The 15000-nt window shown below is 43.5% G+C and overlaps 1 protein-coding gene across 1 annotated transcript in view; it reads right to left on the reverse strand.

The window, feature by feature from the left end:
* LOC134444666 (galactosylgalactosylxylosylprotein 3-beta-glucuronosyltransferase 2-like) overlaps positions 1-15000 on the reverse strand; it is a 65975-nt gene that overhangs the window by 7266 nt on the left and 43709 nt on the right. The window contains exon 3 of the mRNA XM_063193902.1: positions 11297-11445. Within this exon, the coding sequence (XP_063049972.1) occupies positions 11297-11445 (149 nt within the window). The remainder of the gene's footprint in view (positions 1-11296; positions 11446-15000) is intronic.

Genomic DNA, 15000 nt, shown 5'->3' on the forward strand with positions numbered 1-15000 from the left:
TGGTGAACCTCAGAAAGTGACAGAAATCTACAATGCCAGTCTGTCTCCCGCTACACACATGGCTGGGTGTTTCTTATACAGTAATTTCCTCAATGGCAGCAGGGAGAGTTGTTTTTAACACCGTTTCCCTCCACTGGTTTCAGAGGCTGAGAGATTGGAGTGAGCACCATTAGGAGGGATAGGAGGCCCATGTCGGAGATCTGCCACAGGGAGTTAGCCGGCTAGATGCTACGCTTGTCAGCAGTGCTAAGAGGGTTTTGGTGGGCATCTGAGGACACACGCGGCGGCTCTGAGAGTGGAAATTGATTGTTGACAGGGGGAGCTTGAGGTGAGATGGTTGTTGACGGGTTGGTAACACTTTACTTTACGGATCGTTAATAAGGTGTTAATTTCATAGTAATTTCTCAGTAATTTCAGTCTAATTTTATGGTAATAACTGCTTGTTATTAGTAATAACAGCAAAATAACCATATGGTTTCCAGTGCAATTACACTATAATTTCTCATTAATAACAGCAAAAATAACCATACAGTTTCCAGTGCAATTGTGCTGTAGTTTCTAGTTAATAGTAGGCTAATGGAAACAGCTACTCTGTCATCATAGTAGTTAGGTGGTAGGTATGCCAGTAACTAAACGGTATCAGCCGAAGTAGTTTCATACTAATTAGGCTACATCAGGGCCGTAATGTGCAATATTTCCTCTTCCTATGTTATTGCATAGAAACGACCACCCAAGCATCCTTGTATTATTTCTGCTTAATTACCTTGTAAACAATTGAGTAGTTATATGGAAATAAGATAGAATCAGGGCCGTAAAATGCATTATCACCTATTCCACTCAATTTTATGGAAATTACATATTTTCATGGTCTTAAAATGTCTTATTTCTTATTTCCACTCAATTACTTAGTTATTATCATTTTTAGTACAATATAGACTAGCCTACTATGAAGTGATTCAAGTACACAGACAAACACAATGTGTGCAAAACTTTATTTATTTTTCCAATCAGATATGAGATTCATGTTCACTGATGTGAGGTTGTCAATCTGCCACCATCCAGAGGAAGTCCTATGAACACAAATTAACAGACAAGTCAACTGCAAGACCGGTTTCACCACGTTTATTTTGTTATGTTATCAATTCACCATCGCTAAATTTGCTTCTGAAATGCAGTACCATGTTAAATGCACGTTGTAAATCTTCCTCAGGCTGACATCGTTGCTGATTTACAAAGGGAAACTCTAGCCAGCACCTAGCTTCAGTCATTGAAAACATGGTGGGCAGAGCTAGCTAGAACTAGTGGTTTCCATTGTAAATGTACCTCTGTAGGCTATGCCATTTCAGCACAAACACGGCTGAAAAGACGTGTTTGCAATGTATACAGTTAAAATCCTTCAATGCTCAGAGACAAAATGAAAGCAGGTTAAAGCTAGAACTACATTAAAAGTTCGTTGTCAGGAAGCTTACCTTGCCTGGCTCTGCTGCACTGAAGTTGAACTAGCTCGCGGTGGCGGCGAGTCCTGTTGTTGCTAGGCAACGAAAGTTTGGTTACTGCAGAACAGAAGCGTCTCAATCAGTATACTTCTGTACTTCAAGCACACTCGTTCTAGTTGTATGCTGCCCACTCTGCTTGCAGTATGGCTCAGAGACGCTGACGTTGTTTAATTGAGTACACTGACACACAAGGGTGGAGTTTGAGACGTACGACAGAGTGCTTTCGCACGCAGGCAGCAACCAGGGTAACTTTCAAGGTGAGCTAAAATGGTCTTGGTGTTGATTTCATCCACCTTCAATCGTCGAATTACTTTAGCCTTATGCAAACACGTTTTATGAGTTAGTGTTAGGTTTCTGTTTGTTCTGGAAATGAAACGGCATACAGAAGTACCTTTACAATGGAAACCACTAGCTAGCTCTGCCCACCATGTTTTCAATGACTGAAGCTAGGTGCTAGTTTGAGTTTGCCTTTGTAAATCAGCAACGATGTCAGCCTGAGGAAGATTTACAACGTGCATTTAACATGGTACTGCATTTCAGAAGCAAATTTAGCGATGGTGAATTGATAACATAAAAAAATAAACGTGGTGAAACCGGTCTTGCAGTTGACTTGTCTGTTTGTTTGTGTTCACAGGACTTCCTCTGGATGGTGGCAGATTGACAACCTCACATCAGTGAACATGAATCTCATAACTGATTGGAAAAGCAAATAAATAAAGTTTTGCACACAATGTGTTTGTCTGTGTACTTGAATCACTTCATATTAGGCTAGTCTATATTGTAGTAAAAATGATAATAACTAAGTAATTGAGTGGAAATAAGAAATAAGACATTTTAAGACCATGAAAATATGTAATTTCCATAAAATTGAGTGGAATAGGTGATAATGCATTTTACGGCCCTGATTCTATCTTATTTCCATATAACTACTCAATTGTTTACAAGGTAACTAAGCAGAAATAATACAAGGATGCTTGGGTGGTCGTTTCTATGCAATAACATAAGAAGAGGAAATATTGCACATTACGGCCCTGATGTAGCCTAATTAGTATGAAACTACTTTGGCTGATACCGTTTAGTTACTGGCATACCTACCACCTAACTACTATGATGACAGAGTAGCTGTTTCCATTAGCCTACTATTAACTAGAAACTACAGCATAATTGCACTGGAAACTGTATGGTTATTTTTGCTGTTATTAATGAGAAATTATAGTGTAATTGCGCTGGAAACCATATGGTTATTTTGCTGTTATTACTAATAACAAGCAGTTATTACCATAAAATTAGACTGAAATTACTGAGAAATTACTATGAAATTAACACCTTATTAGCGATCCGTAAAGTAAAGTGTTACCGACGGGTTTGTTGGAGGCCTTGTTTGAGAAGGGTTCTGCAGGGCCGTCGCTAGACATAAGCAGAGTGCGCAGGGCAACAACCTGTGCTTGTAATGGGGCACCAACAGCTTTGCCCCCACATTTGAGGCCTCTTAAGATTGAAATAGACTGACTAAAAAACGTAATGAAAAAAAAAAACAATTACATTACAAAACATACAATTCTTAGTTGGTAGATTATTATTATTATTATTATTTAATTATGGGGGGGGGGGGGCTCCTGACCAGTTATGCTTACGGCCTCCAAAGTCTTAGCAGCGGCCCTGGGGTTCTGCACTGAAGGGCAAGTGAGCGTTAGCGATGCCGCTACTGTCTCAGAGCTGCAGCAACCACATGCTGGCTCAGATCGACATGAGAGGCAGACTGACACTAATAAGAAAGAGAGGCACTGATGCACACTAGTAGCAACTCCTGAACGCTTTCCTCATCACACATTCTCTCCCTCCCTCTCTGTCTTCAGTATCTCTGCCTATTGTTCTCTACAGCACTTTGTCTACGGTATCTATCTATCTATCTATCTATCTATCTATCTATCTATCTATCTATCTCATTGTCACCGTGTTTAACGAGTTTTCTCGCCCCCATCCTCCTTTTCCATCATCTCTCAGCTATCTGTCATCAAATCTGCTCACCCGTTGTAACTTCTCCTCTAAAACACCATCCATTCCACCCCCCTGCCTCACCATCACCAACAACCCCCGCACCCCCTCCCCCATCTCTCCTCCCATCACTTCGCTCCTATTCCCCTATTCACTCCATCTTTCCGTCTTCTCAGCTTGCCTGTCTGATTCTTCCTCCTCATCATTCTGACTCACTCATCCAGAGGAGGAAACTGCCGCTCCCCTGTCATCCCAAACAAGAGAGCTGGGCTCTCTCCCCTGTCATCCCAAACAAGAGCACTGGGCTGGGCTCTCCCCTGTCATCCCAAACAAGAGCACTGGGCTGGGCTCGCTATCACTCCCCTGTCATCCCAAACAAGAGTGCTGGGCTGGGCTTGAGAGAGAGAAAGAGAGGAAGGAGGCTGAGGAAGATGATGAAGAATAAGAAGAGAGAGAGAGAGAGGAAGAAGGATGTGGAAGAGGAAGATGACTAAGAAGAAGGAGAAGAAGAGAGAGGGAGAGGGGCAAAGGAGAGAGACAGGGGTTTGTAGAGAACACCAGAGCCCAAGAGCTGAGGATGGGCTGATCTGTCAGGCTGTTTAAATCTATCTGAAAGGTTCGACCTTTCCTAAAGGCACGTCTGGCCATCGTCCAGAAGACTTTTTCCTCCTGCGAATTTACATCACACAACTGTGTGCACTAAAGACATCAAAGAGAGAGGCCAGAGAAACAACTATTATCTACGTCTTCACTTTTGCTGAAGTATTTTTTTAATTCACTTGTAGTCATGGACCAGTGATAACCTGATAATGAGAAAGGAGAATTTACCTTTTTTCCCTCAGTAATAGAAATGTCTACTGATAGACACACATTTCTGCACAGCGTTGCACAACGATGCTGCCTTTGCTACATTCCCTCTCCTCTCTCCATCTCCATGCGTTTAGATAATGGATCCTTCATTACTGCGTCTCTTGTAAAGGCCTTTTTCCTGCTATACGTATGTCCTCCTCGCTGCTACTGCTACAGGCCAGGCAGGAGAGGGAAGAAGGTGATTGGTGGATCTGTCAGGGCGGCTAATAGTCACTATTAATAACGGCGCTGGTGTGACCATTAGGGTAATTGGGTGATAATGATGAGCTCGCCCAGGACGACACAGCAGGTAGCAGCCCGGCAAGGAGCGGAGAGGAGTCATCATACGCTGCAAATATCTTACTGGAGGAGAGGAGGGGTGAGGTGGGGTGGTGGTTGGTGGTGACGAGCAGGTGAAGTGTCATTACGTGGGTTGGGGGGTGGTGGTGATGGTGGTGGTGAGGAGGAGGTAAGGTGGGAATATCTTACTGGGGGAGAGGAGGGTGGGGTGCAAAAGAGCAGGTGAGGTGTCATTAATTGGGGGGGGATGTGTATGGGGGGGGGTGTCAGCGGCCCGGCACGAGGGGAGAGGAGGATGGGGTGGTGGGTGGTGGCGGGGTAAAAGAGCAGGCGAGGTGTCATCACGTGGGTGGTGGTGGTGGCGCAAGAGAGCCGGCGGGGTACTCTACAAATAACTTCCTGGGGGAGAGAATGGTGGGTGGGGTGGTAGATGTTGGGGTGAAGGGTGGCAAAGGAGCAGTGAGGTGAGGTGAAGTACTCTGTGGAGAACTTACAGGAGTTGTAGGAGGGGGGTGGTGGTGGTCGGGAGCCATTGAGCTGGCAAGGTGCTCTGTGAATAACTTATGTGGGTTCGGGGGGTAGAGGGGTGGGTTGAGGAATGGTAGATGGGGTGTGTTCGGGTGGGGGCAAAGTATTAGCCTGGCTCTCACGCAGACCCTTCGTGTTTCGTGCATCTTCGTTAAACTTCGTGAGCTCGCACCGTGAGAACCAGGTTAGCAAAGTATATGGTGCTCTGCTAATAACTTAATGGGGTTGCAGGGGTGGACGGTGGTCGGGAGCCAGGGAGCAGCCGAGGAGATTTGCGAATAACTTATGTGGGTTTGGCTGGGGATGGTAGATAGGGGGATGTGTTGGGGTGGGGGCAAAGTAGATGGTGCTCAACTATTAGCTTTTCATGCACGGTGTCCACATACGTGGACAGTAATTCTAACCCCACTTTAGATAAGTAAATAGTGGTTATTTTTTTCCAAATTGTATATGGGAAGTACCATGAGGTTCATTACAATACTTTAACAGCAGTTATAACTTTTTGCACTAAATATTAAGTGTTTGATGACATCATCAATCTAAGAAATCCACCGATGTGAATTATGACCATAACAAGCATGTTTATATCTGAAAATCAACCACACCAAAGGGCAATTTCAGGTTTTAAAAAATATTATGATGTTTAGTACAGTTCACTTGAGAAGTCTATGTTGTTAAAATCCAAATTTACAATAAAGGTAGGTTTTTATACAATATAAAGCTACTGTCCACGTATGTGGACGTTGCGCATCAAGGGAGTCTAATGATAAACATATTATTTATGATTACCGTGAGAATATTCTGCTCATTTTGGGCAAATACTTAATGTTATGAGCATTTATAATGATTATAGTGTGAAAATAAATTATAAATAAACATATTTAACACATTTTAACACTTTTAATTTAATAAATTCAAGAAAAACTACCTAAAATTAGTGTTTCACGCACGTGTCTATAGGCATATTTCGGGTTTCTTTCACCACAAAATGACACAAATGATGTAGGAATGAGCTAGAATACATGCTGAATCAAATACAGATCTGTCTTCATCAGAATTGAAGTTTTTTTTCCACATGCAACAAGGTTTCCCCACAAATCTTGCCATAGCTGTGTATGTAAATATTGCTAAATTGACCGTTTTTTTTCTCTTTTTTCATCTTTGTTCGTTAAATACTGTAATATATAATGTGTAGTCATATAATGTTGTAATATTACATATAGTAACATGGAAAGTAAGTAAAATAACTTGCATTTATAATAGGAGGTCTATTTAACACTATTTTTTCACAGAAAATACTTGAACATGCTGATGAATGACTACAAAACGCATGTGTCTGGAGGCAAATTTCATATTACCTTTCATATAGGGACAACATAAATGATGTAGGATTGAGCTAGAATCCATGCTGAATCAAATACAGATGTGTCTTCATCAGAAATTTAAGGTTTTTTTTTCCACATACAACAAGGTTTCCCCACAAATCTTGCCATAGCTGTGTATGTAAATATTGCTAAATTGACAGGTTTTTTTCCTCTTTGTTTCATCTTTGTTCCTTAAATAGTGTAATGTATAATGCATAAGTGTCATATAATGTTGTAATATGACACAAGGTAACATGGAAAGTAAGTAAATTAACTTACATTTATAATAGGGGGTCTATTTAACACTATTTTTTTTACAGAAAATACTTGAAAATGCTGATGAATGACTACAGAACGCATGTGTCTGGAGGCAAATTTCACATTACCTTTTATACATGGACAACATAAATGATGTAAGATTGAGCTAGAGTACATGCTGAATCAAACTGAGCTTTTTGTTCACCAGCATTGGCTGTCTTCTTGCATGCAATAAGAATTTCCCACATATTTTTCTATGACCGCCTATATAAACAATGCTATTTTTATATATATATATGTTTTTGTTGTTGGTTAATTACAGTGATATATGGTGTTAAAGTGTTATATTGTGTTGTTATATAGCATAAAACACCATAAAAATGAATATAACAGCTTAATTTGAACTTGAAATACAGTATAGGCCTATATAACTTTTCACTCCTTTGATGCGCAGTGTCCACATATGTGGACAGTAAAATAACTTCCACATCAAAAGAGATTTTTGAAAAATTCCAAAAGATTCTTCATATTAGCTCCATTATGAGTGAGAAAATCAATATATAAAAAATCTTGCACATTTTTTTCATGGTGTCTGCATGAAAGGGTTAATGGGGTTAAGTGGTGGATGGTGGTGGTGACGGCAAAGGAGCAACTGAGGTGCTCTGCGAATAGGAGTTGTAGAGGGGATGGTGCGGTGTGGGTGGGTGGGGGGTGCAAAGGAGCAGTCTAGGTGCTCAGTGAGCCGTGCCAGGATGGCAAGGCAGGGGGCAAGCAAAGGCAAGCGGGGGGCAGATGGTGGAGGGCAGGGAGGGACGTCCACAAGGGGGGACAAAAGGGTCAGTCGTGCCGGGCCTAGGGAGAGAGGGCCCCCAGAATTGGGTCCTCATTACATTGCATGTATTGGGTGAGGGGGCCCTCTCAGATGACTTTGTCCTGGGCCCAACCAAAGCTGTCAGCAGCCCTGATGGAGGGGATAAGGAGGTGGCAGTGGAGGTGGAAGGGGTGGTGGTGGAGATGGTAGTAGTGAAGGTGGTGGCGGTGGAGGTGCTGGAGGAGGTAGTGGTGGAGGTGATGGAGGTGGTAGTAGTGGAGGGGGTGGTGGTGGAAGTGGTGGTGGTAGGGGTGGTGGAGGTGACTATGGTGGAGGAGGTATTGGTGGAGGTGGTGGTGATGGAGGTGGTAGTAGTGGAAGGGGTGGTGGTGGTGGTGGAAGTGGGTGGTATTGGCGGAGGTGGTGGAGGACGGCCCCTAGTCCACCCCAGGGGTCCCCCCTCAGGGGAAACACACAGGCAGAGACTGACACTCTCAGTCGGGGGGGACATAAAACACAGCCTGCACTGAGGCTGTTACTTTTACTGGTGGTGTATGAGTGCGAGTGTGTGTGGGGGTGGTGGTGGTAGAGGTGGTGTATGTGTGTGTTTGTGTGTGTGTGGAAGGGGGGGGGGGGGGGGAGCTGGGGTGGACCAGGGGGTGTTTTATTACCCTCTCTCTATTCCCCCAGCGTAAGATATTGTTAAAATACAGACCAAGATTTAAAAAAAAAAGATATGGGACAGGTGAAATAAGTGGAGACACCAGACTGAAATTCAGAACGGCGGAGCTGAGGGGGGGGGGGGAGAATTGGAACAGCCTGGCAACCTTCAGCGCTGGCTCACATAGCATGAAGGTTATCGTCAGGGCTGGTCTAGCCATCTGACATAGCGGGGATTTCCCAGTGGGCCCCGCACCCTTGTGGGCTTCTCTTTTCAGAATGTAACGAGAGTGCGGGGCCCACCGGTGAGTCAGTTCTGTGCCGCTAATTATGAGGGGCCCGTTTGAGCCAAAAGTGCCCGGGGCCTTCATGACGACATGAAAGCCGCAAGCGGCGATGATGAGCCCTCGCACCTACAATTCAGGGCCGGGGCATGCCGCCAATGCCCCATAAACCTTTTTGGTTGTCAAAGCAACATATGAATGTTATGAAGTAGTGGAATATGTGGCACTACACATGGTAACATGATTGATCCAATACGGTTGGTGGGGATTATGTGTGGCCTGATTTATGCTCAAATAAATAAAATGGCTGATGGGTGGCGCTGCGCGCTAAGCCCCCCACCTTTTGGCTTACATTGCCCACGGGGACCCCGGTTCGAGTCCGGCTGGGGTCAGAAAAATAGCAGGGACTGAAGGTCAGGTAGTTGAGGGAGAAGGTGGCCTTGTTGCCAACCAGGCTAAAGCTAGGCTCAAACTACACGATTAACGATTTTGTGTCCGATTTTGACATCAGGTTGCGCCACACACATAAAGAGAATCTTATCCCTGATCGTAAACACTGAGACCATGCCCAATGTTCTTTTTTAAGTCGTAAATATCAAATAGTGTTTCATATCTTTTCAATGACACAGTGAAATATGTGTTGTTGTTTTTTACCCTCTTCTTCTGTCACTGAAAAATCAATGTCTTCGGTGTTGTCATGCACACATATCATCATGATATCTCCTGACCTTACTGGCAAGTATTTTTGCAACGATAAAATGCAATTTTTTTTTTTTTCAAGTCTTTTCGTCTGTCACAGAAATGTCACCAGAAATCTTTCATTTTATCATTATACCATTACACCAGAGGCAAAAAAAATAAATATAAAATCCCTACTTCCAGACACAGCATGACACATGGTGCTTAAATATTCCGTTTCACACCATTTGGCACAATTGAAAATTAGGTGATTAAAATAACCGGCTATATATAATGAATATATACCTAACGCTCCGCTGCACTCAATGGGAATGAAAATGTCATTTCGCTACAATATTTGTCAAATGTGTTCTTGGGGGCTAGCCATGCAGGAAATATAATTTTCAGAGAATATTTAGGGCTGCCACGGCTTGATGTGTCATGTGAGACCAACCAAATAACTGTATATAGATAAACCATCAGTGTACACATACATATACATACAGTATGCCCTGTATGTTTGTCTATGATAGTGGCAGAATACATTTTATTAAGAAGTACGAATTTGTGGCCATTAACTGTGCAGTGAGTAATTTTCTGATCATAATAATTATGTAGTATGTAGTGTAAGGACTACTTACAGGTTGATCATGTACAGTGTCTCTCGCACCATTTTTTGGACTCGGATGTCAGGTAGTACAATACCTAATGTCCATATATTCATGAGTAATTGGTATTTCATGTACTGCAATGAATATGTTTCTTAGGTAATCCACTAAAAACAATAAAAACAACATATATTTCAATCCATACAATAGAGGCATTAGCTGTGGTTGCACCACCCTGGCATGTGCTACTAAAATGTCATTGACCCGTGTATGTATGTATGTATGTATGTATGTATGTATGTATGTATGTATGTATGTATGTATGTATGTATGTATGTATGTATGTATGTATGTATGTATGTATGTATGTATGTATGTACGTATGTATGTATGTATGTATGTATGTATGTATGTATGTATGTATATGTATGTATGTATGTATGTATGTATGTATGTATGTATGTACGTATGTATGTATGTATGTATGTATGTATGTATGTATGTATGTATATGTATGTATATATGTATATATGTGTATGTATGTATATGGATGTGACGTGTAAATTTTGCTGTCGCAGGCTCTTAAAATTAAGTAAATTCATGCTTTCAAAACTGTCAATGCTTTAAATGATTAAACTAATGTCGTTGTTGTGAAAAAGTAATGTGTAATAAATACAGAGCGTTAATACTTAATACTAAATTTTGAGTGAAATGTCACATTTGTAATATGGTGTGACTGAGGCAAGCCTGGTTCTCCATATTAAAACATTTTTAAATAAATTAGGGAAGGACAAATTATCGTCCCTGAAAATTTAGTATAAATTCGGACAATTTTGAACATTTAAAAGAAAGATATCCCTGTTTTTCCTCGAAGGTTTCTAATAATCTCACATCTAATGGAAAAAAAAATACTTAAATGGTAATTTCTCATTAAATTAAGACTTTAAAAAATTGCAATAAATATGAAGAGTGTAACAATGTTCATAAAACTCCATCAAGCCATTTCTACATTACTTCATATATTTATTTCTTAACGTCACACCAAAGGACATATTTTCAGCAAATTGCTTTATCAACGTAAATAAATAATCAATGAATAGACCAACATTGTGACCACTTGGATTTTTTGAAAGATTAATTGCTGCACTACGTAGACATATACTTTTTTCCCTCATAAACATTGTTTTGTGAAAAAAATGTTTTTTGCTGCCTATCCGTCATCTACCCATGTATGTATGTATGTATGTATGTATGTATGTATGTAAGTATGTGTGTATGTATGTATGTACAGGTATGTATGTATACATAGGCCTACAGTAGGCCTATGTGTTTATGTATGTATGTATGTATGTATGTATGTATGTATGTATGTATGTATGTATGTATGTATGTATGTATGTATGTATGTATGTATGTATGTACTGTATGTATGTATGTATGTATGTATGTATATGAGTGTACCAACCTTAGTGCAGTTGTTAGCTTTGGGCTCCAGGTCCTCCACTTTAGTGATCTGCTTGAGGAAGTCGGACTCCTGCATGCCTGGCTTGGCCCCCCGCCGCTTGAACACGGCCCTGGGATTGGACAGGATCACCTGCAGGTTCACTGCAAACCCTGCGTCAAGAGGAGGACAGAACGCAGATGATGAATACAATGTGTAGAATACAGTTCAATACTGTACATCCCTATACGTACATTTACTTAGAGGTCAAATCCAGAGACAGAGGGGACAGATTTTGATTATGGTTTGCCTGCACTGAGGATGAAAACGTTTCGCACTTGTGGGTTGCACTTTTTGAAACTAAAAAGAAATTATTGCATCGGCTATCTGTGCCTGAGTTCCACTCCTTGCTGTTGTGTACAATGTGTAATACAGTATGTAATGTCTTTGCTATCCACAGTTGTGGTGTCTATAAATGGCATATATATAATCTCCATGCCCTTCCCTAGTCAGGCCTGTCACGTTGCACACAGTCTTCCAATTACGTTTCCTTAGTCTCAGCTCAGCTCGGGGTCCCTCTGGGTTTACTGAAGGGGAAGAAGACAGCGCTCCTCAGTCTGATAAAGAAAACTTTGAGAAACAGTGCCTGTGGGGAACTAAATGTCTGTTCCCAAAGGGGGACAGATATTTCTTCTTCTTCTTCTTCTTCTTCTTCTTCTTCTTCTTCTTCTTCTTCTTCTTCTTCTTCTTCTTCTTCTTCTTCTTCTTCTTCTTCATTGCTCCAAGAATCCTATTTATCCCAAAGCAACTTCGGCAGTGTCAGCTGCGAGATGTACCGTAAACCTTGTATGCTGTATCACCATATGAGATTACTGGGAATAAACTGCCAGTACCAGGGGCCGCTGACAGCTTTGGATGGGCCTGGGAGAAAGTCATCTGAAAGGACCCCCTCCTCACCCAATACATGCAATGCAATTAGGACCCAATTCTGGGCCCCCTCTCTCTCCCTGGGCCCAGGACAACTGACCCCTTTGTCTCCCCTTGTCTGCTTCCCTGGCCTGTACTGTAGGTTTAGCCGTGAGGGTTGTTCACAGCACAGCACAGCTCAACACCTCACTCTAACAGCTAAATCACTTGAAGTCTCTTGTTATATCATTAGCTGAACATGTGCAAAAAAAGAAAAAAAAAGAGTCCGGCAACTTCTGAACAGCACATCTCCTCCCTCTTGAATAAATAAAAGCTTTTTACGCACCCCTGTAGGCTTTCATACCGCACCCCTGTAGGCTTTCATACCACACCAATTCACACTAAAAAGACAGACAGGGCTTCCCAGGGGTTACGCAAAGCAGGTCTGGGATCAGCCTAGCAGCCTGTGTGTGAGTGTGTGTGTGTGTGTGTGTGTGTGTGTGTGTGTGTGTGTGAGAGAGAGAGAGAGAGAGAGAGAGAGAATGTGTGTGTGTGTGTGTGTGTGTGTGTGTGTGTGTGTGTGAGAGAGAGAGAGAGAGAGAGAGTATGTGTGTGTGTGTGTGTGTGCGAGTGTGTGTGTGTGAGAGAGAGAGAGAGAGAGTGTCTGCGTCAGTGAGTGTGTGTGTGTGTGTGAGAGAGAGAGTGTCTGCGTGTGTGTGCGTGCGTTTGTCTGTGTGTGTGTGTTTGCGTGTGTGTGGGTGTGCGCATGTGTGTGAGTGTGCATGCGGGTGTGCATGCGTGCGCGTGCGTGTGTGTGTACACACACGCTCCGTTTGTTCCGTATTTCTCCTGGTTACCGTGTGAACCCTGTGACACTGCGTAGGCTGGGATGTGACTGTGGGGAATACAGGGCTGACTGGTGCTCAGTGTGGTGCGGTGTGGTGTGGTGCGGTGCGGTGCGGTGTGATGTGGTGTGGTGCGGTGTGTGAGTGTGGTGCAATGTGGTGCGATGTGGTGTAGTGCGATGTGGTGTGGTGTGGTGCGGTGTGGTGCGTTGTAGTGTGGTGCGTTGTGGTGTGGTGCATTGTGGTGTGGTGTGATGTGGTGTGGTGTGGTGTGGTATGTTGTGCTGTAGTGTGGTGTGGTGTGTTGTGGCGTGATATGGTACGGTGTGGTGTGGTGTGATGTGGTGTGGTGCGTTGTGGTGTGGTGCGGTGCGGTGTGGTGCGATGCGGAGTGGTGTGTGGTGTGGTGCGGTGTGGTGTGATATGGTGTGGTGCGATGCGGAGTGGTGTGGTGTGGTGTGGTGTGGTGTGGTGTGGTGTGGTGTGCTGCGTTGCGGTGTGGTGCGGTCCGGTGTGGTGTGGTGTGGTGTGCTGCGTTGCGGTGTGGTGCGGTGTGTTGTGGTGTGGTGTGGTGTGGTGCGGTGTGGTGTGGTGCGGTGCGGTGTGGTGTGGTGTGGTGCGTTGTGGTGTGGTGTGGTGTGGTGTGGTGTGGTGTGGTGCGATGCGGAGTGGTGTGTGGTGTGATGCGTTGTGGTGTGGTGTGGTGCGGTGTGGTGCGGTGTGGTGCGGTGTGTTGTGGTGTGGTGTGGTGCGGTGCGGTGTGGTGTGGTGTGGTGTGGTGCGGTGTGGTGTGGTGCGGTGTGGTGTGGTGCGATGTGGTGCGGCCGGCGTGGTGTGGTGTAGTGTGATGCGTTGCGGTGTGGTGCGCTGCGGTGTGTGTCTGCAGGGGTGTCGTACCAGGGGGAGGGAAGTGTGACTGATTCACCAGGGCCCCATGTATATAGGGGGCCCACACAAAGTCTGATTTATGTAGATATATGGCTGAGGGGGTCCATTGGAGCTGACTGTACATACCGTAGGGCCCAAAATTGTCTGCTATGCCATTGTGGTGCGATGCAGTGTGGTGTGGTGTGGTGCGGTATATGCCTAATGCCTGCCTGTGCTGTTCTGCGTACCGTCGGCATTGTCTGTTTTCTAGGACGCCCCTGTACAGCCCCTGTGGAGCCAGAAGCAGAAGCAGAGCCACCTGGGCCTGTTTTAACCCCACTGAGAGTACAGCACTAAAAACACCACGCGGCTAACTAGAGAGAGGAAGGGCCCCCGGTCTGCTAACACGACGCAAAGTCTTCACAGTTCTCGCTCTGAATACCAAATATCTGGCTTTTTTCCCTCTGTTTCTCTGTTTCTTTGTTTTTTTTCTTTCTTTCTCCCCTTCTCTCTCTCTCTCTCTCTCTCTCTCTCTCTCCATCTATCTATGCCTCTCCTTCTACTATATCTCTCTACCTCCACTCCTGGTTGTCTCTGTTTTCTACTGCTTTCATTTTTCTTTTTTACATTTTTTGTTACATTTTTCTCTCAGGCAACATCCAGTCCTCTTGAAAACTGTTCAGTGCCAGAGATCCAGCAGAGTACCAATACCAGAGTTTTATAAAGTAAAAGTACAGTAGTAGTACTTACAGATGTAATTACAACACAAATTGTATATTACAGTGTTGAAACAGTGTAATATCATTCCACTAGCGTTGTAATTACATCTGTAATAGTACTTCTACTTTTACTCTACCCCTGGTTGTCTTCTACTGCTTTCATTCTGCTTCTTTTTTTTATTTATTTATTTTTTTACATGTTTTACATTTTTCTCTCATGCAACATCTAGTCCTCTTGAGAAGTGTTCAGTCCCCTCCCCCCTCCCCGCTCCCCTGCTAAGAGCGCCTGTTGAGATACAGCAGGGTACCAACGCCAGTTTTGTAAAGGAGAAGTACAAGTACTCAAACACAAATTGTATGGTATAACAAAGTTGAAACAGTGTAATATCAT

Source organism: Engraulis encrasicolus, unplaced genomic scaffold (assembly GCF_034702125.1).
Source record: "Engraulis encrasicolus isolate BLACKSEA-1 unplaced genomic scaffold, IST_EnEncr_1.0 scaffold_64_np1212, whole genome shotgun sequence".
NCBI classification, from domain to species: Eukaryota; Metazoa; Chordata; class Actinopteri; order Clupeiformes; family Engraulidae; genus Engraulis; species Engraulis encrasicolus.